Source organism: Chanodichthys erythropterus, chromosome 8, assembly GCF_024489055.1.
Source record: "Chanodichthys erythropterus isolate Z2021 chromosome 8, ASM2448905v1, whole genome shotgun sequence".
Classification (NCBI taxonomy): domain Eukaryota; kingdom Metazoa; phylum Chordata; class Actinopteri; order Cypriniformes; family Xenocyprididae; genus Chanodichthys; species Chanodichthys erythropterus.
Window position 1 is genome coordinate 36,472,465 of NC_090228.1, and position 26,008 is coordinate 36,498,472.

General features: G+C 37.0%; 2 protein-coding genes across 5 annotated transcripts; both read right to left on the minus strand.

The window, feature by feature from the left end:
* Positions 1-303: 303 nt before the first annotated feature.
* Positions 304-1,065, minus strand: LOC137025204 (gastrula zinc finger protein XlCGF8.2DB-like). Its single transcript, XM_067393231.1, has one exon. It carries the CDS (start codon positions 1,063-1,065, stop codon positions 304-306), a length of 762 nt encoding a protein of 253 aa, XP_067249332.1.
* A 3,162-nt stretch (positions 1,066-4,227) lies between these two features.
* On the minus strand, positions 4,228-21,224 carry LOC137024840 (uncharacterized). Of its 4 annotated transcripts, none has more exons than XM_067392762.1 (8): positions 21,172-21,224; positions 20,352-20,811; positions 14,809-14,900; positions 11,377-13,366; positions 10,914-11,006; positions 10,357-10,563; positions 7,894-7,989; positions 4,228-4,595 (listed from the first exon to the last, which is right to left on the minus strand). In XM_067392762.1, exons 2-8 carry the CDS (start codon positions 20,671-20,673, stop codon positions 4,360-4,362), a joined length of 3,036 nt encoding a protein of 1,011 aa, XP_067248863.1. In that variant the 5' UTR covers positions 20,674-20,811; positions 21,172-21,224; the 3' UTR covers positions 4,228-4,359. The 4 variants fall into 4 exon arrangements, with proteins under 4 accessions (XP_067248863.1, XP_067248865.1, XP_067248864.1 ...); XM_067392764.1 differs by having other exon boundaries at positions 20,352-20,722; positions 21,172-21,211; XM_067392763.1 differs by having other exon boundaries at positions 20,352-20,727; positions 21,172-21,208.
* Between the last annotated feature and the right edge of the window lie 4,784 nt (positions 21,225-26,008).

Genomic DNA, 26,008 nt, shown 5'->3' on the forward strand with positions numbered 1-26,008 from the left:
GCTGTAATTTACAATTATTTCCCCATGGACAAGTTGTGTTTATTCAGAGGAAGTGTGCAGAAAGCAGTGGGAGAGTCTGGGACACATAAAGGAGCGGGAGAGCCCCTCTCATGACGCAAATTCGCGTCTGTTGTGAAGGGATTTTCATGCGCGAATGAAGCGAGTAAACTCAATATGTCCAAGCGTCTATCTATGCGCGAATAGCGTGTTTTATTCATGCAAGTCGCATCTGGTGTGAACGCAGCATAAGGTTCCACTCTGATGGAAACTTTTTCCACACTGATGGCATCTGTGAGGCTTTTCTCAGGTGTGAATTCTCATGTGCCTGTTAAGACCTGCTTTATGATTGTAACTCTGTCCACACTGTTGGCAGGTGAAAGGACTCATTTTAGTGTGAACTCTCATGTGGACTGTAAGGTTTCCATGTTGATGGAAACTTTTTCCACAATGTTGGCATGTGTAAGGCTTCTCTCCAGTGTGAATTCGTATATGCCTGTCAAGTTTTTCTTTACGATTAAAACCTTTTCCACACAGTGGGCATGGGTAAAGCTTTTCTCCAGTATGAATTCTCATGTGCCTGTTAAGACTAACTTTATGATTGAAAATTTGTCCACACTGTTGGCAGGTGAATGGACTCATTTTAGTGTGAACTCTCATGTGGACTGTGAGGTTGTATTGTTGATTGAAACTTTTTCCACACTGTTGGCATCTGTAAGGCTTTTCTCCAGTGTGAATTCGCATATGCCCGTCAAGTCTTTCTTTACGGGTGAAACTTTTTCCACACTGTTGGCAGGTGAAAGGGCTCTCTCCACTGTGAATCATCATATGGGTTTTGAGGTTTCCACGTTGAGAAAAACTTTTTCCACAGTGTTGGCATGTGAAACGCTTCTTTCCTGTGCGGTCTCTAAGGTTTCTTTGTTGATTAAAACTCTTTTGAGGTTTTTTTCGTGTGGAAGTCTTTTCAGTCTGCGAACACCGAAAATGTTTTTCTCCAGTTATGAAATCATGATCTTGATCTTTCTCTTCAATTTCATTAAGTTCTTCTGTCTCCACTTTCATTGCCATTAGGGCTAAAGTGAAAAAAAAAAAAATAAATAAAAGTTTTTCCCAATTTAATGGCACAATATAACAGACATCAAGGGCCAGATTTACTAACTGAGGCAAATTTCCCCAAATGCACAGATGGGAATGGCAAGTTTTGCATGTGATCTACTGTTGACGCATAAATTAAAGAACACAGACACAGTAGAATCATTTCCATAAAGACCAAAGCAATCTACCAAGAGCAGATACACATACACAGATACACTCTTGTAATTGCTACTAAGTGAGGACCGCGTGAGTATGCCCACAAAGTGAGGACCACCAGTTCTGATTAACATAGAAATGCACAAAAACTATTTCTGGCCACAAGATGGTGCCCTTATCCAATACACTCTTTTGGATTATGGAAAACACCAAGATTTACATAAAAGTTTTTCACTATCGGACTGAGGACCGGCGGGCACTTGGGTTTTTAAAGGTGCCCTAGAACTTTTTAAAAAAAGATGTAATATAAGTCTAAGGTGTCTCCTGAATGTTTCTGTGAAGTTTCAGCTCAAAATACCCCATAGATTTTTTTTAATTCATTTTTTTAACTGCCTATTTTGGGGCATCATTATAAATGAGCCGATTCAGGGCTACTGGCCCTTTAATTCTCGTGCTCCACGCCCACGGAGCTTGCGCTTGCCTTAAACAGTGCCTTAACAAAGTTTACACAGCTAATATAACCCTCAAATAGATCTTTACAAAGTGTTCGTCATGCATGCAGCATGTATGCGTAGGATTATGTGAGTATTGTATACTGTTATGTTGTTTACATTTGATTCTGAATGAGTTTGATGGTGCTCCGTGGCTAAAGCTAACATTACACACTGTTGGAGAGATTTATAAAGAATGAAGTTGTGTTTATGAATTATACAGACTGCAAGTGTTTAATAATGAAAATAGCGACAGCTCTCGTCTCCGTGAATACAGTAAGAAACAATGGTAACTTTAACCACATTTAACAGTACATTAGCAACATGCTAACGAAACATTTAGAAAGACAGTTTACAAATATCACTAAAAATATCATGATATCATGGATCATGTTAGTTATTATCGCTCCATCTTTCATTTTTCGCTATTGTTCTTGCTTGCTTACCTAGTCTGATGATTCAGCTGTGCACATCCAGACGTTAATACTGGCTGCCCTTGTGTAATGCCTTTCATAATGTTGGGAACATGGGCTGGCATATGCAAATATTAGGGCGTACACCCCGACTGTTATGTAACATTCTGTGTTATGTTGAGATTTGCCTGGTCTTCGGAGGTCTTTTAAACAAATGAGATTTATATAAGAAGGAGGAAACAATGGAGTTTGAGACTCACTGTATGTCTTTTCCATGTACTGTACTGAACTCTTGTTATTTGACTATGCCAAGATAAATTCAATTTTTCATTCGAGGGCACCTTTAATGATTAATAGGTAAACTAAGATGCTGTTTCCATTACTGAATATTTAATAATGTAAATCTGTTATGACAAATGCACAATGAGATTGTCACCATTAACAGGACAGTGTTTTTTATTGAAAACGTTATTGAATAAAAGTGCAAATTGGTTATTTCATCAGGGAGAAGTGTTTGTTTTATTTCCGGTTTTATTGACTTTCTTAAAGGGATACTTAACTTGAGGGTGAGTAAAGGATGACAGAATTTTCATTTTAAAGTTGTTTCAAACCTGTATGGATGTATTTCTTCTGCTGAACACAAAGGAAGATATTTTGAAGAATGTCAGTAACCAAACAGTTAACTGGAACCATTGACTTCCATAGTATTTTTTTTTTCCCTACTATGGAAGTCAATGGTTCCAGTTAACTGTTTGGTTACTGACATTCTTCAAAATATCTTCCTTTGTGTTCAGCAGAAGAAATACATGCATACAGGTTTGAAACAACTTGAGGGAGAGTAAATGACAGAATTTTCATTTTAAAGTGAAGTATCCCTTTAAGACATTATGGAAACAATTAAGCCTAGTATTATTAAAGGTGCCCAAGAATGCTTTTTCACAAGATGTAATATAAGTCTAAAGTGTCTCCTGAATGTGTATGTGAAGTTTCAGCTCAAAATACCCCATAGATTTTTTTTTATTATTTTTTTTAACTGCCTATTTTGGGGCATCATTAACTATACACTGATTTTGGCAGCGCCACCCCTTTAAATGGCATGCTCCCTGCCACACGAGCTCTTGACTATATTACAGCGCATTTACAAAGTTCACACAGCTAATATAACCCTCAAATGGATCTTTACAAGATGTTTGTCATGCATGCTGTATGCATGCTTCGAATTATGTGAGTAAAGTATTTATTTTGATGTTTACGTTTGATTCTGTATGAGTTTGAGGCTGTGCTCCATGGCTAACGGCTAATGCTACACTGTTGGAGAGATTTATAAAGAATGAAGTTGTGTTTATGAATTATACAGACTGCAAGTGTTTAAAATGAAAATAGCGACGGCTCTTGTCTCCGTAAATACAGTAAGAAACAATGGTAACTTTAACCACATTTAACAGTATATTAGCAACATGCTAATGAAACATTTAGAAAGACAATTTACAAATATCACTAAATATATCATGATATCATGGATTATGTCAGTTATTATTGCTCCATCTGCCATTTTTCGCTGTTGTTCTTGCTGGCTTACCTTGTCTGTGCACAGATCCAGATGTTAATACTGCCTTTACTTGTCTAATGCCTTGAACATGAGCTGGCATATGCAAATATTGGGGTCATACATATTAATGATCCCGACTATTAATCGGTGTTATGTTGAGATTCACCTGTTCTTCTGAGGTCTTTTAAACAAATGAGATTTATATAAGAAGGAGGAAGCAATGGGGTTTGAAACTCAATGTATGTCTTTTCCATGTACTGAACTCTTGTTATTTAACTATGCCAATATAAATTAAATTTTTGATTCTAGGGCACCTTTAAATTCTGTGTGACTTTTTTTCTCAGTTAAGCATAAAGCAAAAGTCTAAACTAACTGTTAAGTTGCTGGTCAAGGAAAATGGGCATTGGTTGTAATATGAAATATGATTAAGAACTTTTAAGGTTGAGCACACCTTTTATAATATATTGAGTTTTTTTCTTCAGAAAATCATTCCTGTTCCACGGTATTAAACACAAATATGGCAAACATGAACAATAATAATAAATGCTGGTTTATTTATTAAGTTGTTAGAGTGCTAACAAATTAACAAACTAACAGACAATTCACCCTTTAAAACACGGGAAATACAACAAAGGGAGGAAACTCAAAGTCAATTCATTCATAATACAAGCTTTCTTTTAACTTTAAGAATTTCATTGTATACAAAATATTTCACGTCTTTCCACGTCCGTGCGCTTAGGACTGGAGACTCTTTGGCAATGCACATCAGGCAGTCCTGCTTTCCTGGAACCATTTTAAGGGCGATTTTCTTGGCAAGGCGTCGTTTGACTGCCGTCCTCTCCTGGTCATTCCAGGGTCTCTTACTTCGGTTCTTGACTACCCTTTCTGGAGCATCTATGAAACAAAAACCAAAAGGTGTTTATTAGAAGTTGAGTTGATAATAAATTGAGACCTTATTGAAGTTGTATAACCTTCTGAACCCTGCCTTGATTAACTAATACTAGTAGGCAAGGCATGTTTATTTATACCGCGCATTTCGTACACAAGGCAACTTAATGCGCCTTACAAAAGAAGAGATGCGAAATTACAATCAGGTTAAGGCAAACCACATACATAACAACATCAAGACATGGGATATGAACAATACATGTGGTCACGTGCTGGAATTTTTTTCTTGGGGACAAGAAGGACGACCGACTATTGACCAGTAAGAGAATAATGTCAATTAAAAAATTGTTTACTTTATCACAAAGTCCTTTTTTCTGCTTGGAGGCCCTATACCTGATTTTTTTTTTTTTTTTTTTTTTTTTTTTTTAAGGTAACATTCTTTTTGACCTATAAAAGTTAGTTGTAAAAGTAGTAATTTGTAAAAACCTTTTTGTCACATTTTGACTCTGAAGGACAGCCGTGATGACAAAAATACCTATTTCGTCACATTTTGACTAAAAGGTTAAAAATTAGGTATAAGACACAGGTCTGAGATACATTTTTGCTGTTCTTGATCCAGAGGCGAGAGCTGTCGAGTGTGTTTGATGACTAGTGACTGACCTCTCTGCAAATAACCCACCATAACTGTTGACATTCACGTTTAGATGCTACAGTCGAAGCTTGAACAGCTGGTGGTGTCATAGCGGACATACAGGGTGATTTTTACCGAACACAATTCAGTCTACTCTCATGCAATTACTGTTATCATTGTTTGAATTTAAATGTAGTATTTCACAACTACAGATGTTTAATGAAATGCCAAATATGTAACCTGTAAATATATTCAAGTCCATATAACAAAACTGACTTCATTTGAGAAAGCTTAAATGTCTGTCAGGGGATTTTTTTACGGCTTAATTTACGCCAGTTACACTAATTAATGTTACGCCAGTAACACTAATTAATGAATTACCTTGTCACAGAAATTGTTATGCAATATAAATTTCACTATTTCAATTAAAAGTCACAGTGACTTGTGCAGTACGGTTAAGGTGTACATCAACTGTTTGGTTACCCACATTCTTCCAAATAACTTTTATTTTCAACAGAAGAAAGAAACTTATTCGAGTTTAAAACAACTTGAGAGAGTAAATTATGACAATTTGAATTTTTAGGAGAACTATCCCTTTAATGTTAATAAAACAACAAAATGCAAAGAGAAAATCACTCACTGCTCTTGACTGATAACTTTAATAGTAGCTTTAATAAGTATCAATGTATAATTTATACAGTGAAGTCTGTTTTGTTTTATTTTCATATTTGTTCATTTAATTACTTTCTTCAATGCTACTGTTAAATACACCTACTGTAGCTGAAAACATAAAGCACTGTTTATTTAATTTGTATATTAAGTTGTGTATGTGTATCTTTGATCTTAATATTTAATAACAAAGAAAATGTATCTTCGCCCTTGTCTGCCATTATTTTTTTATTTTATATTTTGTACCCAAGGCTTTGTTTTTAAAATATGGACATTATTTTGGCTGTAATGCTCAGTCACAAAATAGTAAAACCAACATAAAAAAGAATCGTGATAAAATCGTGAATCGTGATTTTCCTGAAAAAAAATTGTGATGTGATTTTTTGCCATATCGCCCACCCCTAGCTAATGGTCAGAATCACCTGTTTAAGTTTATTGGTTTATTTGGTAGGGACAGTGCATGTTAATGAACAAGCCACACCAGATTGTAGCCTTGAGCTAATTTCCATCCGTCGTACTCCATGCGCACTCTCAAACATCCTGGCCTATTCAACATGTTTTTAGTGGTAGGGGAAACCAGAGTACCCAGAGGAAACCTACGCAGACACGGGGAGAACAAGCAAACTCCACACAGAAAGGCCTGCATGTCTGGGAATCAAACCCTGGACCTTCTAGCTGTGAGGCTAGAGCCCCAACCACTCAGCCACCGTGCCGCCAAGTCCCACTTACATTGTTCACAGGAAACATATACAGTACTGTGCAAAAGTCTTAGGCATGTTAATATCCTAACCCCAAAAAAGTCAATTATTTATATCTTTTGCTGTAGTGTGTCAGTAGGAAATATCAGTTCACATTTCCAAACATTCTTTTTGCCATTAATTGTAATAATCCAGTGAAATGTGTGTATGCACAAGGAAAACAGCCGGTATGATCTGATCTCACCATCATCGAGTCCGTCTGTGATTACATGAAGAAACTGAGACAGACTAAATCCAGAAGAACTGCGGGAACGTCTCCAAGATGCTTGAAGAAACCTTCCTGCAAAGCTACCTGAAAAACTATGCGCAAGTGTACCTGGACAAAAGCCGTTTTAAACGCAAAGGGTCGTTACACCATATATTGATTTGAATTAGTTAATAGAAGTTAAATCATAAATAAATTCAATTTGTGATTTTATTTTTGAAAGCATTCTCACTTTACAGCATTTTAACACAAGTGCCAGTGCTTTTCACAGTACTGTAGCTTTGCAGGAAGGTTTCTTCAAGCGTCTCGGAGACGTTCCCGCAGTTCTTCTGGATTTAGTCTGTCTCAGTTTCTTCATGTAATCACAGACGGACTCGATGATGGTGAGATCAGATCAGACTGGCTGTTGTCAGACTCCTTGTTCATAGACAAATCTCACTGGATTATTACAATTAATTACAATTAAACTGATATTTCCTACTGTCACACTACAGCAAAAACATTTTTTTTGGGGTTAGGATATTAAAGCAGAACTAAGCAAGATTCGCGAAGCTCCCCCTACAGTTTCCTTCAGTGAATGACACTGTCATAAATACTCCAAGCGCAGCTCTGGACTACGACTACAACACTCGCCAGCGCAGTAGTTTTGCAAATACAGTACAAGAAAGAGGAGGTGGGTAATTTGCAAATACAGTACACTCGATGGAGGTGGGTAATTTTCAAAATTGTCTTATAAAGACATAATATATACATTGTTTTTGAATTACCGTAAAGCATTTTGTCACTCTCACGTGAACGTGAACATGAGGCAAGATTGTTTCGGGTCGGTGCAGCTCAAGTTGCAAGTGCTGTATTCTGGCGTAGACGTGCCAGAGGGGGTTAGTGCTCGCCTCAAACACACCACTACAAGTCAATTAACCATCGTAAGGACTTAGAAAACTATTTATTTAGGTAAAAAAAGTTACTTAGTTCTGCTTTAACATGCCTAAGACTTTTGCACAGTACTGTATATTTAACAGAAATTCATGTAATACATCTTACCAACATCACTGCATTGTCTTATAACTGCAGTCTTCTGCTGGCTCTTCTTAGGGAATTGCTTTAGCCACTTAGCACGCCCTTTTTGATCCTTTTCATCTGTTAAAGAACACAGTCATGTTAAAACAGTGATAATGTAGATGCCATTTAACAAGGCCAATAATACATAAGAGCATAATAAGCTAGGACAAGACAGGTTTTTTATGGGTGTAACAAACTTTATGTTTTGGGCATGTATTCATTTTTAAACTTTACATTGTTTCGACAATTTTACATGCAGAATTTTGACTATTTGCCATTAGCTGTAAAAAAAAATTTAAAATTGGTTTTAAAATTGAGTGTTGACATGGTTGTCTCCTCCCTGGTACCTACGGGCGGAGAGGCTGCAGCTCCATGGGCGCATTTAGTGAAACAAGCATGACATTTGGTCCAAGTGTTTACTAAAACCCTCTCTGTCAAAAAATCTGTGTGTCCACAAAAAATAGTCCAATTGATGTATGGGATACAACTAAGTTTGGTTATCCTCCACCTCGCCCGATCATTCATCCAGTGCCACTGAAGTCCCGTGTGATCTGTCCCAGCATTTGGGACACTAAACTAAAACTACAACTAGTCTATTATTGTACAGAAAGTAAAGCTCGGTGCAGCATTAGTAAAGATCAGCTGACACTGAAGCCCAGGCTGAGTTACAGCAGTGAAGTCAAAGAGTACCCTGTTGTGCAGTGACATTCACTCTTTATACATATAATTATACATGTAATAAACCACCACCTGAATTGTGCATAGACAGGTGTAGCCTGATAGATTCAGACAGTCATTCAAAGAAAAACTATTTTACATTTTTTTCTGTGCCTACAGAATCCTGAAACATTTTCAAGGTTTGTGGGGGCCATATTGGAGTCCATCTTTGTTTATAGTCTGCTCTATGAAATATTAAACTCTAATCCAGCGGTTCCTAAACTTTTTTTCCTACACACCACCTTCTATGTCCCAACCGGGTTGGCGCACCCCCATTCCCCACTTCAAAAAAAAAAAAAAAAAAAAAAAATGCAACAAAGCTTTGTTTTATCGCCATATAAAGACTCATGTTTAATCAGAACAGGCATGACAATAACAACATCAACAAAGTTTCAATATTATGCAACAAAGCTACACACAAGCTTCCACTTTTAAGAGGACGAGTGACAGTCACAGGCTCAGTAACAGAAAGCACGGTTATTTTCAGCCGCGTAAAAGAAACATTGCAGCAATAAGCTAGTCTATTCTCTCTGTCTCTGTTGCCTCCAAATCCTCACTCTCTCTTGGTCCCTCTCCTCCTTCATGACTAACAACTTTATCATAAGACGTCCCACTTGACAGTTTCCCTGATTTCAGCCAGTTAAACATATTTATAATATATCAGGGTGCGATTTGTGAAAAAAACAGAGGGGGGGATGTTTTGAAGTTTTTTTTTTTGGACTATTTGTTAAAAACCACAGTAGAGCTATATACTATTTTTGGCAGCTAAACATTTTTACAAAAAAATCTTCTGATTTAACCTTGAGATTTGAAGTATTAGATAGCTTAGATATTTGCACCACTCCAACCTGACAACATCTCATCTGACCGCAGTTCACTGTTGTTCAACTGAAGCTCTCTCGTCGTCACCTGTACCTTTTCCGCGCTCGTTTGACTTGCACCTGTGGCTGAGGCAAAGTCGGAATGCGCGTCTGAAAAGTGTCCCGTTTGTTGTGGTCGTAAAGAGACAGTTCTATATAAACGCAGCGTTTTAATTGGCGATGTTTTAAAAAAAGATTTTTATTTTTGGTATTTTATATGCTCTGTTGGTGGTTTGTGGAGTAGCATCGCCCGGGGGGGGGGCATATTTTTTTCTTCTTTTATGTTTCTATCCAAAACTAATAAATTATAGTTTTTTATTTAAATTAAAAGCGATTACAAAGGAAATGTTCATCTTCATGTTTTTTATTGTATGAAAAAGTCCCACTTAAAAAAACAGACCGCCATTACATTTTTCCTCTCGCGCACCCCCTGGTGGCAGCTCGCGTACCCCTGGGGGTGCGCATACCACACTTTGGGAATCCCTGCTCTAATCCTTTCACCTTTGCTTGTTGACTCTGGCTTTACAGACTTAAGGTAAAGCAAATGCATAAACTAATAATCAGACACACACAAAACCAATGATAGAGAAAAAAAAAAAAAAACTTCACATTTTGAGTGGACACCCAGTCATTTTCAAAAGTTGGCTTATGGAGATGATTTATGCCAAATTTCATGCTTGTTTCACCAACTGAAGTATTTTAGTGAAAAAATTAATTTATCTGCTGCACTATCTGTAGCTCTTTGGGGAGCTCCAAAAGGTTTATCACGGCAAGGTTGAACTGTGACTCTGTGTGTGGCTTATAGACAACTGCGGGCCTATGTGTACAATTTTTAAATTTAAGATTAAAGTCACACTGAGAGTGTTACCTGTGTCTTCAATGCCTTGACTGATGTTATCACTCCCATCATCCTCATCAGCATTACCATCATCTGCATGTCTTGTTCTTGCAGTTTGACATTGTCTCTTCCCAAGTGACCATCCTGCAGAGTCATCATCATCATCTTGTCTTTGTGTTGTGACAGTCTTCTTTTTCCTTTGAGCTGATGAGCTTGTGGTGGACAGCTGCCGTCCATCTGATGAAGCATACATTAGAAACATACAGACGATCATTCACAACATAAGTTTTTCTGAAATGCAAATACATGTATAGAAAAGCTTTTTTGGTCGGTTAGCATCCATAGATTTATATGAAACATTATGAATTTAAATTCTGTTTTCTCAAAATGTATTTTTCTCTCAAAAAAGATTAAAGTTAAACCCCTTTTTGTCACATTTAGGCTGACCATACACAAAATCAACAAATCGTAATACATTGTAAACGTCACGCATCAGGCTTATATTTTCCACAAGATTCAAAGTTTCAATTTAAATACAAGAGCATTGCGTTCCTAATATGACTACTTGTGTGATTTTTAGAACATACCTTCATGAGCTTCCTGTTGAATTCCTGCATCTGACGTCCTTCTCTTTTTGACACCTTTCAGATCTTTAGTTGGGGTGGCTGTGTGTCTTTTGCCTATGAAAATATTCACAGTAGGAAATTGCTCAACGTACTTTTACAGTGATATTAAAAGAAAGTCAAAAATATGCAGATAAATAAAGAGACAGAAAGTCAGAAGGAGAGATGAAGACAGACAGAAAGAAAGACAGATAGAAGACAGTGTAACTAGAAGAGAGAACTTTAAAATTGTATAATAATAATATAATGTTTCATTTAACATTTAATTTCAATGTTTTGTTTCTTGTGATGATTGTGTTTGTTTTTAAATTTATGTAAAAGCTTAACCAGGGACGCCCTATGTACACGGCATTGGTTGTCTATGTGTAACAATGCCTAGTGTATTGTCCCTGTTAAATAAAAAACAAAATAAAAATAATTTAATTACCACTGATAACAGAGTCCAGCGTTTGCAGACTCTTCCCTTTCAGTGACTCTGCTCCTTGCTCCATCGCAAACAGAAGTTTGCCGATCTTGGCGACTTGGAATGTTTTATCTGTCTGTCGATAATACTCGCAGTGGACTCGGATATCATGTCCCATAAAACGAGCAACTTGCTCAAGTTCCTGATTGCTGAGGTTGAGAAGCTGACATAAGGTAGCAACGTGTTTCCTCAACCTTGTTGATCTCAGCAGTTCTGGGTTTTTGGTCTTGCTCTCTTCTGCATATCTTCTGAGGCAGTCACACCCACTGAGATTGGTTGTTGTGCTAAGCCTGGCAAACAGAAAGGGGTTCTCCTCAAGTATGCCAACTTCCCTCCGTTTTTCAACCAGGAAGTCAAGCGAAGCTTTTGTGTGCTCAAGAAGAAGGATGGGCACCTTTCTGCCTCTCTTTCCGCGTGTCACCAAACGTGTCAGTCTGTGGCTCATTTGTTTTTCCACAGGCGATAGAGTCTCATAAATGTCCTTATTAACAGGACCGGTGTCTGCTTTTAGATATGTCTCAAGGGTTAAACGTGATGCTTCTCCTTCACGCTTCTTATTGAACACAATTATTTGTGCAAGAAGGCTCTCACTTAACTTCCTGTATGCTGTAGTACTCACAAGCTCTGTTAACGCTGCCTTTGCCTCATCCTCAACTTTCCTCAGGTAGTTCTGGAGAGTGATAACATCCTCTGTCAGAGGTACAGTGTCTTCTTTGCCCCACCGCCGTTGCTCCAATGAGCTATGAGCATTAGTCGGCACATGAATGGACCATGAGCTCTCCAGCAACTCCTTGAACTTTTTTGCCGCCTTCTCAGTTTTGTCATCAGAGTCCATCAAGCAGTGGCCTATCCAGGCTTCAGTGGCCCCTTTGAGTGAAAACCCAATTTTAACAGCTGTAGATGGCTTTCCATATTCGTTCTTGTTTACATCATAGTTTGACACGTGTCTGGCTGCTTCAATTGCCAGTTTAAAATTTGCTGGATCACAAATGTCTTTAAGAGTTTTGGCATGCCTATCAATCTCCTTGGCAGCCAACATAAACCGTCCTAGTTCTCTCAGCTTTTGTGCAATGTATCTGTGCTGAGATTCTTCACGGCCCTTTTTTGCAAATAATGCATCTCCATACGCACAAATCATCTCATCACTTCTGATGTGAGAGGTTACATGATCTTGTTGCATAGAGTGGATGATCTTTTGTACTCCTTGGCCTGATTTGAGTGGAAGTAGATGTAAGGAAAATTTTTGCACTCTTTTGCCTTTCTGTCTTTCCTCTTTCCGTTCTCTACATGACTTCTCATGTCTCCAGAGTTCAGTCCTCTTGAACATTGCATAACAGTGTTGACATGGTAGGTAGCTCTCTATGTCTGCCTTCTTAGAGGGCCGTTTCCATACTACAATCTCACCATTTCCTTCCTTGAAGACCATGCGATTGTGTTGCCAGTCACCCTTATTACGAAGGCCTTCTATCAGAATCTTCCTTTGTTTTGAGCCAACTGGGAAACTAAAAGCATAGGCGACATCGCGTTCCATACTATGTTTTCTTTGTAGATGTCTAGCTATCTTCAATTGAGCCTTTTCACAGAATACACAGTAATGGACTTTGTCCCAGACTCTGGCACCATCCTTTGTTATGCTTCTTTTAACAGTAATCTTTTTATCATCTTTAAACTTCCCTCCTTTTCCTTTTGACTTTGTTTCACTGGATGATGTATGACTGTGGTGCTTCTCTGGAGTATTGTGGCAGGATGACTGGGACTCTAGTGCAAGCAACTCATCTTCACTGGATGATGGCGATGGAGATGGTTTGTAGTCCTCATCCAGTGGATCTGCATCAGACCCACTGGATGACAGAAGCTCCTCTCTGAGCACCTCGTCTTCTCTGGATGGTGGTGGTGTTGATGGGGGGCTTCCAGGTTCATCACCACGACTCTCTTTGCAGTGGTCCTTTTTGGCCTTCACAGCAGGCCAAAAGAGGGAAAACAAGGACAATTATCAATTAGATACAGATACATTAGAGCAGGGGTCCTGAATTAAATTTCACCAAGGTCCAAATAAAAAAAAAAAATAAAATAAAAAAATTATACACTACAGGCCAAAAGTTTGGACACATTACTATTTGGGATGTTTTTGAAAGAAGTTTCTTCTGCTCATCAAGCCTGCATTTATTTGATAAAAAATACAGGGGGAAAAAATGTAATATTGTGATATATTATTACAATTTAAAATAATTGGCTTTGAATTTATTATACTTTAAATTATCTATTTCTGTGATGCAAAGCTGAATTTTCAGGATCATTACTCCAGTCTATCACATGATCCTTTAGAAATCATTGTAATATGCACTCAAAAAAAGATTTTTTGATGCTGTAAATTGTTTATTTAAACAATTTATTTTGATTCAACACCATTGTATCAGGTTTCTGGTTTAAATGTGATTGATCAAACAGGATTTTCACTTCCCATCATGCTTTGCAAAGGGGCTGAACTAAGAGTCTAAATGTTGAAATAAAGTGTCATTTTAAGCAGTTTTTAGGAAGATGAGAAAATGGAAAGACTTTTCTAACACAAAACATCAAAAAAGTTATATACATCCCAAAATTAAACAAGAAGAATTAATTGTAAAAATCAATGTATATGAAAACAATTTTTTATTTATTTATTGCTTTTTATTTATTTTCCAAAACATTGTAAATTAGTTGGGCTGACACTATTAAATTAAGCTGTGCACAATCATAGTAAATAAGTTGAATCAACCTTAATAAATTAAGTTGACCCAACGTAAGTACATTAAATTGGAATAATAGAATTGCATAATGCTGAAATAAAGCAACTTAATCATGTGGAAATCCTTTCCATGATTTTTTTATGTTCGTTCAAAGAGTTATTTTTTTGAGTGTGATGATTCATTATCTAAGTTGGAAACAGTTCTTTCAAAAACATTACAAATAGTAATGTGTCCAAACTTTTGGCCTGTAGTGCATATATATATATATATAATTTGTCAATCAAAGGTCTGGAACATACAGGTTAATTCACAGAGCAGGTCTGTAGACTCTGCACCAGAGCTGAGTGAAGCTGGCCCCCCTTTAAACGAAAATTTATATAAAAATATGTCGTTTGTGCTGTTTTCTTTTTTGAGATATTGATGATTCTTTTTTGCATGCAGTGTGTATTGCCGTGCGACACAGACACGTGCGCGCGCCTCAGAGGAGGAAAAGCGTGGACGGTGGCGATTGACATATTTTTATATGAATTTGAGCATGATGAGGGGCCAAGTTCACGGAGGTCTAAAAGAGGACTAAACGAGTACTAAACAGGGCCCAGTCAGTTTCATTAAACTGTACAAAGCAACCTTAAAATCATATTATGCGCAAAGAAGAAAAAAAAAAACTTACCCGAGCATTTTCAAATTTCTCTTCACACTTTCGGTGGCGATTCCTTACAGTTGTAAGTCTTCTTTCAAATCTGTCCATGTTTCCTTTCAAATCTGTCAATGTTAAATCGTGGATGTCGCAGTCAGAGAGTGAGGGTCAGAGGGGCGCGGTGCAGGTGCCTGAACACTAATTGGTTAAAGGGTTAGTTCACCCAAAAATGAAAATTCTGTCATTAATTACTTACCCTCATGTCGTTCAACACCTGTAAGACCTTCGTTCATCTTCAGAACACAAATTAAGATATTTCTGTTGAAATCCGATGGCTCAGAAAGGCCTCCATAGCCAGCAATGTCATTTCCTCTCTCAAGATCCATAAAAGGTACTAAAGACGTTGTTACAAAGTCCATCTCACTACAGTGGTTTTACAATCATTTTATGAAGCGACGAGAATAGTTTTTGTGTGCAAAAAAAAACAACTAAATAACAGATGGCCGATTTCAAAACACTGCTTCCTGAAGCTTTGAAGCGTTATGAATCATTGTATCGATTCATGAGTCGGATCGCGTGTCAAACCGCCAAACTGCTGAAATCACGTGACTTTGGCGATCTGAATCATGAATCGATACCACATTTTCAGAGAACCTCTGACTCTTATGGCAAAATCAAACAAATGCCTCAAAACCATTTTATCTGTGCTCAAAATCAAACAATGCTCTCAGATCATACACACATCAGTCAATATTATAAACACGGCAGATCATTCATTAGACACTACATCAAAAATGGAGAACACAGAAACCAAAGCATGCAGTTACAGAAAAAAAGTATAACAAAATTTGCAATTATGTAAAAAAGTATAGTAAATGACTACTAACATTAGTAAGGTGAATAAATTACTGTATGCACTGCAAGTATAGTATTGTACTGAATATTGTATAATATTGAATGTCTGTATATTCAGCTCTTGCATACTGTGAAAATACAGTGACCCAACTGCAAAAGCCAAAAAGGTTACAGTAAAAAACTATTTAACCTTTTTGTAACCTACTGTATTTTTTTTTTCCTACTATGGAAGTCAATGGTTCTAGTTAACTGTTTGGTTACTGACATTCTTCAAAATATCTTCCTTTGTGTTCAGCAGAAGAAATACATGCATACAGGTTTGAAACAACTTGAGGGTGAGTAAAGGATGACACAATTTTCATTTTAAAGTGAAGTATCCCTTTAAAAGGGCAAAAAGGCGGGAAGCCTATGAGCCTCCAGTGCTCCGGAGCCTGTCAATCATAGATTTAGGCTTCTACTCTTTATTGCTGACTGTGACGTCCCCTTGGTCGTCAGTGTGGGCGGGCCTGCAATCAGGGGCACCTGGGCCCGGTGTCTCTGACAGTAACTATCTGCCTCTCTCCCCTCTTCCAGGGACACCAGTGCCTGCTGTGCGGTGACCCATTCAGCTAACCTATATTTTGTACATATTTAATTATTATCTAAGTTTTGTAAGCAATAAAAGATGTCTAACTTTTATGCTGGTGTGGTCTCCCCCTCTTTGTTGTGGTCCGTTTGAGCCATGGGCCGTAACACTGATGTAGAAAAACCAGTGCGGTTAAAAATAGGACCAGCCCAGCCTTGTCATATGGGTCATAGCAATTTTTAGATAAAGAAACTCTTTGGAGCCAGGCTTTAAGCAATACAAACGAGGCCGAAAGCTACATAGGAATCCTGTTTTCCAACTGTCTTTTGGAGTCGCCCCTGGCCACCATGGGATAGGGTTACAGCAATGACAGCTCCCGGCCATGAGGCCCATTGGCTCAGACCTACTTGTTTTAGCTCTCTTTGAACAGCAATATGGTCCTAATATTCATAGCAAGAAAAATACTGTGGTTTTGCGCTAATGGGCGTGTGTGCATAAGGTTGTGTTGTTTGGTCATGCTTGACTGATAAATTGTGCTTCCAGAGAGTCTGTTGCTTTAATAGTTTATGCTTCTTTACTACTTACTTACAATTACCTCCACTCGTGGAGTCTTATTCAAATGAATAAAAACCTCTGCCTGTCAAATAGGCACCTTCTCTGTCAGATAGTGCCGGAGTTCCTATTGTATCCAACCTAGCAACTGGTCTATAATTTTGAATTATCGGTACCTACTTAACGTGAGTTACAATGCATTTTTACTCATGACTGTCTACTTTTGGTCTTCAGAAGAAAAAGAAAAAACTCAATAGCAATGGCTGTTTGTGCTGTTAAACTGTGAAGCTAACTCTGTTTAAAGAAACTCTGTAAACATATGTACATGAAATATCTCACTTAGCTTACCACTTGGAAAATCATATTTTAATCATATTTTTTTTAACTTTAAAGTAACCAGTAACACTGCAAGGCTTTTATATAACCATGGAAGGCAAGAAAAATGTATAAAAAGCATTTAAGAAAATTATATGTAATACATACAGATGTTACGTATAAAATGGCATCTGGCAACAGTACTATGATTTATACTTAGTATAACCTAGCTATGACCATGCATTTGTGCCACTCAACTTTACCATACCATATGAAATGCATGATCTCACCATTCCAGATTATATTTACTTTACATTATTAGCCTCGGCATGCAACAGGTAGAGTCACCATGCATGCTAACATTTGACATTTCTGTAGATGGGTAGTTGACGTAACGTGGCTTTTTTTTAATTATGTTATTTAATATAATTTCTTAATACTTTTTAAATGTCACACCATAGGACACATTTACAGTACTGTTGAGTGAAAACGTGAAAAAAATATGTGAAGTCATTGACAAAATGAGTGACCACTACTATTTTCTGAAACTGCAGTTTTCAAACCGCATAAATATATGTATTTTTTTCTTAAAAAATTATGTTTTCCAAAAAAAGTACTTTTTCTTGGCCATTTGTCAACTACTTTCTGTGAGAAGCTTCTAGAAGGTATTTAGAGGTGATTTAACAGGGGACAAAGTGAGGACCGTCCAAAATGTCCTCACTCTGTTGGTTAAAAACTCACGCTGGTCCTCACAATGTCGTAAGTACAAGAACACAGGTGGCTGGTCATATAATTAGAATATCATCAAAAAGTTGATTTATTTCACCAATTCCATTCAAAAAGTGAAACTTGTATATTATATTCATTCATTACACACAGACTGATATATTTCAAATGTTTATTTCTTTTAATTTTGATGATTATAACTGACAACTAAAGAAAATCCCAAATTCAGTATCTCAGAAAATTAGAATATTACTTAAGACCAATACAAAGAAGGGATTTTTAGAAATCTTGGCCAACTGAAAAGTATGAACATGAAAAGTATGAGCATGTACAGCACTCAATACTTAGTTGGGGCTCCTTTTGCCTGAATTACTGCAGCAATGTGGCGTGGCATGGAGTCGATCAGTCTGTGGCACTGCTCAGGTGTTATGAGAGCCCAGGTTGCTCTGATAGTGGCCTTCAGCTCTTCTGCATTGTTGGGTCTGGCATATCGCATCTTCCTCTTCACAATACCCCATAGATTTTCTATGGGCTTAAGGTCAGGCGAGTTTGCTGGCCAATTAAGAACAGGGATACCATGGTCTTTAAACCAGATACTGGTAGCTTTGGCACTGTGTGCAGGTGCCAAGTCCTGTTGGAAAACGAAATCTGTATCTCCATAAAGTTGGTCAGCAGCAGGAAGCATGAAGTGCTCTAAAACTTCCTGGTATACGGCTGCGTTGACCTCAGAAAACATAGTGGACCAACACCAGCAGATGACATGGCACCCCAAACCATCACTGTAGAAACTTTACACTGGACCTCAAGCAACGTGGATTGTGTGCCTCTCCTCTCTTCCTCCAGACTCTGGGACCCTGATTTCCAAAGGAAATGCAAAATTTACTTTCATCAGAGAACATAACTTTGGACCACTCAGCAGCAGTCCAGTCCTTTTTGTCTTTAGCCACTTCTGACGCTGTCTGTTCAAGAGTGGCTTGACACAAGGAATGCGACAGCTGAAACGCATGTCTTGCATACGTCTGTGTGTAAAAAAGTGAAAGTGAAGTGACGTGGCCAAGTATGGTGACCCATACTCAGAATTTGTGCTCTGCATTTAACCCATACAAGTGCACACACACAGCAGTGCACACACACACACCGTGAACACACACCGGGAGCAGTGGGTAGCCATTGCTGCGGCGCCGGGGTGCAGTTGGGGTTACGGCGCCTTGCTCAAGGGTCTCACCTCAGTCGTGGTATTGAGGGTGGGGAGAGCGCTGGATATTCACTCCCCTCACTGACAATCCTTGCCAGACCTGAGACGCGAACCCATGACCTTTGGGTTACAAGTCCAACTCTCTATCCATTAGGCCACGACTACCCCCTGTAGTGGTTCTTGAAGCACTGACTCCAGCTGCAGTCCACTCTTTGTGAATCTCCCCCACATTTTTGAATGGGTTTTGTTTCACAATCCTCTCCAGGGTACGGTTATACCTATTGCTTGTACACTTTTTTCTACCACATCTTTTCCTTCCCTTCGCCTCTCTATTAATGTGCTTGGGCACAGAGCTCTGTGAACAGCCAGCCACTTTTGCAATGACCTTTTGTGTCTTGCCCTCCTTGTGCAAGGTGTCAATGGTCATCTTTTGGACAACTGTCAAGTCAGCAGTCTTCCCCATGATTGTGTAACCTACAGAACTAGACTGAGAGACCATTTAAAGGCCTTTGCAGGTGTTTTGAGTTAATTAGCTTGTAAATTAGAGTGTGGCACCAGGTGTCTTCAATATTGAACCTTTTCACAATATTCTAATTTTCTGAGATACTGAATTTGGGATTTTCCTTAGTTGTGAATTATAATCATCAAAATTAAAAGAAATAAACATTTGAAATATATCAGTGTGTGTGTAATGACTGAATATAATATACAATTTTCACTTTTTGAATGGAATTAGTGAAATAAATCAACTTTTTGATGATATTCTAATTATATAACCAGCACCTGTACAGGCATATCGCACGGCTACTCGTGTGATATTGCTCATATATGTATATATATATATATTACACACACAGTGGTCAGAATTATTGGCACCCTTGGTAAATATGATTCACAAAGGTGACTGTAAAAATAAATCTGCATTGTTTATACGTTTGATCTTTAATTCATAAAATTAACAAAAATCGAACCTTTCATTGAAGGAAAAGAATTGAATGTGGGGGGGAAAACACATTATGAAATAAATGTTTTTCTCCAAAACACAGCCACAATCATCCTAATGTGAAGTGAGGAGGAAAGTTTGAGTGGCCAAAGACTCTCCAAGGATCACAGCTGGAGAATTGCAGAGATTAGTTGAGTCTTGAATCTCAAAAAGCCTAATAAAACCTAAAAAAAAAAATGATCAAACAGCACCTACATCCCCACAAGTTGTTCAGGGGGGTTAAGAAAAATCATCTGCTCTCATCCAGAAACAATCTCCAGCATATTCAGTTGTCAGACAAGACTTAATTTAATGTGTCACATACCATAATAACAAATGATCATAAGGATCAAATGACTGAGTTCAGCTTTGAGAATAAAACCAACCTGTTTGTTCCTCAGTTTCTTCTTGTTTCACACTGAATGTTTCTTCAATCCTCAGGTCTGCACGCTCCTCTTTAATAAACACCATCTTTGTTTGTTCCTCAGCTTCTTCTTGTTTTAAACTGAAAACTTCTTCAATCCTCATATCTTTAATAAACTCAATCTTTGTTTGTTCCTCAGTTTCTTCTTGTTTCACACTGAATGTTTCTTCAATCCTCAGGTCTTCACTCTCCTCTTTAATAAACGCCATCTTTGTTTGTTCCTCAGTTTCTTCTTGTTTTAAACTGAAAACTTCTTCAATCTTCATATCTTTAATAAATGGCATCTTTATAATAGTGTCACATGGATCTCAGTCGCATCTTCAGGAGTTTCTCCTGCGCTTAAGATAAAAAATAATTAATAGAAAAAAAAAACTAAATCTCTGGGTGTGTCTCAATCAGCTCTAGTTCAGTTGTTCAGCGCACTGGTGAGAGAGTCAGAATGAGAGTTAATGGACTTTAATGACAAAAACACTCAAGACTAGCACTACAAATTAATAAAATAAAATGAAAGTTCACAATTAGGTATTTATGACTTATATTTGGTATCTAATTACTTGTAGATCACATTGCCATTGCCAGTGACTGAATTCATGTTTATGATGAACTGATTCACGATAAAGAGAGAGAAATGAGACAACTGTTGTGTTACTCGTGTGTGGATGCGCTTTACTCAAACAACATACACTTTAGATAAAGCATTAATGTTACATTCAATAATAAACAATTAATTCGGCTTCGCTTGTAAAAGTTAACTGAACGGTTTATACACTTTGAACACAAACCTTTCTTCAGCCGAATCACAACAGATGCAGGAGCGCGGCGCGTCTTTATGACGTCACATCATCACACCAAAATAAGAGTCCTGTTCACACGCTGCTGTTTAAAATGTATAGAAATTTACATTGAACAATATGTATGAATAATAAAAGAGTGGACAGAAATTCAGAGTTTAATGTATTGGTGAAAAACTAATTTAAATATATGTTGTCCAATTATGTGCTGAAAATATTAGGAAACTACTAGAATGAGATTTTGTCTAAAGAGAAAACCTATAATATTTGACTGAAAAAAAAAAAAAAAAAAAAAAAAACCAGATACAAATTAAATTAAAATGCAAATAGTGACTATAGTGATTATTTTTTTTTAAGTACACAAGTTCTTAAAAGCAGAGTTTATTCTTGTCTCGGTATTGAAACGCATAAAAGGTAGTGGTTTTCTCATTTTAAAAAAAGTGGACATTCAAGTCTAAAAATTCCTGAAAATAGGTATAAAATGTCAAACATTACGATTTATTAGACTTATTTACATTACAATCTTTCAACAATTATTGGCATTCATTTTTTCAATTTTAAAGCCATAAACTGATTGATTAAAAAAATTTAAAAAAGCTTTTGTTTAAGAGTTGTCTCTATACACTCTCAAACATATAACAAATATGATTTTAATACTATATTACAAAACGTTTATGTTAGGTATGTAAAAATAAAATGTACTTATTGTTTATATGGTCAAAATGTTCCTTTAACAGATTCTGAACCATGACACAGAATCACTCAAGCCAGCTCAAGACACATATTAGTCAACATTAGTCAACTACATTAGATAACATGAACTAATAATTAACTGACTTTTACAGCATTAAAATTAAGAGTTGTATTTGTTAACATCAGTTAATGCACTGTGAACTAACATGAACAAACAATAAACAGCTGAATTTTACAAAGATATTTACAAAGAACATTAACAAAGATAAAAAAAAGTTACAAATATATTGCTCATTATTAGTTCATATTTGTTAATAAATTAATGTTAACAAATGAGAACACACTGTTAGTGTTACCAATTATTTTTACACTGCATGTAAATCTATAAAATAAACAATGCTTTGTACTGAATGTAAACACTTTAAATGCTTAAAACACAAACCACTTTCTTTAGCCAAATCAGACACTGGAGCACGGCGCAGCCTTGTGAAATCACACCACCAGACCAAAATAAAAGTCCTGTATAGTGCATAAAAAATTAATTGGATAGAAATTTATGATCAGAATACATTGATAAAAGAAATATACAGTACATGTTGTACATTGATATACTGAGAGTAACTACCAATAACAAAGTAATATGTGAAATTCTGTCTAAAAGGTGAAACAGTCCAAATTGAGTCAAGTCATCTTCATTTATATAGCGCTTTTCACAATACATATTGTCTCAAAGCAGCTTCACCAGTGTCATCCAATTTTTTATATCAGCTATGCATTCTGTTAATTTTGTGAATTGGTAAGTTTCGTCAGGGCGCAAAAAAATATAGAGCTGAGTATCATCAGCGTAACAGTGAAAACTAACGCCATGCTTCCTAATGATATCTCCCAAGGGTCGCATGTACAGAGTGAAAAGCAACGGTCCTAGTACTGAGCCTTGCGGTACTCCATATTGAACTTGTGATCAATATGACATCTCTTCGTTTACTACTACAAACTGATAACGGTCAGATAAGTATGATTTGAACCATGCCAATGCAATTCCACTAATGCCAACATAGTTTTCGAGTCTATTTAAAAGAATATTGTGGTCGATAGTGTCAAATGCAGCACTAAGATCCAGTAACACTAATAAGAGAGATACAACCACGATCTGATGATAAGAGCAAATCATTAGTAACTCTAATGAAAGCAGTCTCAGTACTATGGTACGGTCTAAATCCTGACTGGAAATCCTCACAGATACTATTTCTTTCTAAAAAGGAAAATAGTTGTGAGGATACTGCCTTTTCTAGTATTTTTGACAGAAAATGTAGATTCGAGATTGGCCTGTAATTGACTAATTCTCTAGGATCAAGTTGTGTTTTTTTAATAAGAGGTTTAATAGCCAGCTTAAAATTTTTTGGTACGTATCCTAGTGATAAAGATGAATTAACAATATTAAGAAGAAGATCTATGACCTCTGGAAGCATCTCTTTTAATAGCTTAGTCGGTATAGGGTCTAACATACATGTTGTTGATTTTGATGATTTAACAATTTAGACAATTCTTTCTGTCCTAATGCAACAAATGAATTGAATTTTTCCTCAGGGACACTACAGTGCACTATCTGACGTGATACTGTAGTAGATGGCTTTATGGCTATAATTTTTTCTCTAATATTGTCAATCTTGCAAGTAAAGAAGTTCATAAAGTCATTACTGCTGTGCTGTTTGGAAACATCAGAAGTTGAAGCTCTATTTCTCGTTAATTTAGCCACTGTATCAAATAAATACCTAGAGTTGTGTTTATTTTCTTCTAAAAGATTTGAGATGTAAGCAGATCTAGCAGTTTTTAAGGCCTTTCTATACTCAATCATTCTCTCTCTCCACGAAATTTGAAAAACTTCTAGCTGCACTCCATTTTTCTGGCAGCTCTCTTAAGAGCCAGAGTGTGCTCGTTGTACCACGGCGTTGGATTACTTTCCTTAATTTCTTTAAGCGCAGAGGAGCAACTGAGTCTAATGTGCTGAAAAAAAGAGTCAATAGTTTCAGTTGCAACAGAGTTCTTCAGAGCTATCTGGTATGATAAGGTAAGGTGATAAAACTGATCAGGAAGATTATTTATAAAGCAATCTTTAGTGGTAGAAGTGATGGTTCTACCATATTTAAGGCAAGTAGGCGGCTTTGCTGCCTTGCCTAAATGTAGTATACACAAGACTAAATAATAATCTGAGATGTCATCGCCCTGCTGCAGAATTTCAATGGCATCAATATCGATTCTATGTGACAATATTAGACCTAAAGTATGATTACGACAATGAGTGGGTCCTGACACGTGTTGTCTAACACCAATAGAGTTTAGAATGTTTAGAAATGCCAATCCCAATGCGTCTTTATCATTATATACATGGATATTAAAATCACCAACAACAAGGACTTTATCCGCAGCTAGTACTAACTCCGATAAAAAATCAGCAAATTCTGACTTCTGTGACGTGAGGCAGCTAGCAGATGGTCGGTTTAGCCAGACTTTGACAAAATTGGCATAAATGTTCTCAGCATTACATACGCAATCTATTAAAACCATTGTCGTCTCAAAACCATTTCACAAACTTCAGAGCATGGTGCTGATGACACATACTGGATTTGTAATGGAACAGCAATTCATTCATATAATAAAGCATTTTATATCATAATACTGTATTGTTATTAATGGCAGTTTCATATATATATATATATATATTTTTATTATAGTGCCATCAAGAGGCACAATCCCACCAATTTTTTAAGTGTCCTCAGAGTGAGTTCATACGTCTCTCAAATTTCGTGAAAATATCTCATTTCATTTTGAAGTTATAGACAATTATATGTTTGAGAGCATAAAAAATGACCCATAGATGACTTTTTGATTTTTTTGCCACTTCCTATCAAAATTTTGACATTTAGTTAAACAGCTTAGGTTCAGTGTTTCCTATGCTGGTTTCATCTTGATCGGACTAACGGTTTCGAAGATACTGAAGACACAAACCTTAAGTCAAAACCTAGCATGTTTGGTATCGTTGGACTCGGCTAGGATTCAGAAGTCTGAGGATGTGACTCCCGTGAAAACAAGTCAACCGCATCAAAAGTTATAAGCATATGGGGGGAAAAAAATTGTCCACTAGGTGGGACTGGTCCGAAACTTCTCAGGCTCCTTCAGGGCATTGTGCTGATGACTCATACCGAGTTTCATAACAATACGCTTATGCATTCATAAAATACAGCATTTTAGCACAAAATTAAAAATGGCCGATATGGGAAAATTGGATATCATCCGAATCTAACGAGATTTTTTGGACAAACCCATCAGAAGTTATAAGCAAAAATAGCCATTTTTTGTATCTCCGGGCCAGTAGGTGGTGCTGTGTCGAAACTGCATGTTGCCTTTGGTCATGCTTGTGATGAAATGTACCAAGTTTGGTCTAAATATGATAAAACTTTGTGGAGATATAGCCTCAAATCTGATTTGGCAAACTTTTTGTCGAATTCATTTGGGCAGTTTTTCGTGAACGGATGGTTCTATCAAAAAGCCTTTGATAACTTTTTGTCGGCATGGTCTCGATGCTGGTTCAATTTTCGTGAAAATCGAAGTAATGGCCTAGGAGGAGTTTGAAAAATCTGAAAAATCAAAATGGCAGGAAAATAAACGAGTGAAATTTTGGACAGGTGGCGGCGCTAAAGGGATTGAGTTAGAGACTCCAAATTGGCTATGGACACAGTTGAGACTGGCCTCTATCAGTGTGCCAAATTTCACAACTTTTTAGCATATGACATAACGATGCAAAGATGCATGGTTGCACGCTCGAATTTCCTGCAGACACCTTTCAGTACCAATCAAATTAGAAAACTTTACTACAAGCTTATAGTTGTGAATCGGATTAAGGTAAAGAGATAGATTTGAACACTGGCTGGTTATGTACTTGCACAAAATCTTTGTATCATAACTCATTTTGTTTTGGAGGTTCGTCATTCTGTTGTGTATGCTGTGTAGTTAAATCTAAAGAACAAAATGCAGGAACAAGCATACTTTAGACTTTAACCTTTAGGCATTTATTTACTTAAAATACTCTTGTCATTTTTGTCATACAGATAAAAGCAATACATCATTTGTATTGATG

What these genes read in the sequence shown, in the direction of transcription:
- LOC137025204 (XM_067393231.1), bottom strand. Translation starts at nt 1,065, where the DNA reads ATGGCAATGAAAGTGGAGACAGAAGAACTTAATGAAATTGAAGAGAAA.
- LOC137024840 (XM_067392762.1), bottom strand. Translation starts at nt 20,673, where the DNA reads ATGCCATTTATTAAAGATATGAAGATTGAAGAAGTTTTCAGTTTAAAA. An exon ending in TCAACAGGAAGCTCATGAAG is followed by an intron (nt 10,564 to 10,913) that starts GTATGTTCTAAA and finishes ATGCTTCATCAG; the next exon opens with ATGGACGGCAGCTGTCCACC. An exon ending in AAGACAATGCAGTGATGTTG is followed by an intron (nt 4,596 to 7,893) that starts GTAAGATGTATT and finishes TTTGTTTCATAG; the next exon opens with ATGCTCCAGAAAGGGTAGTC.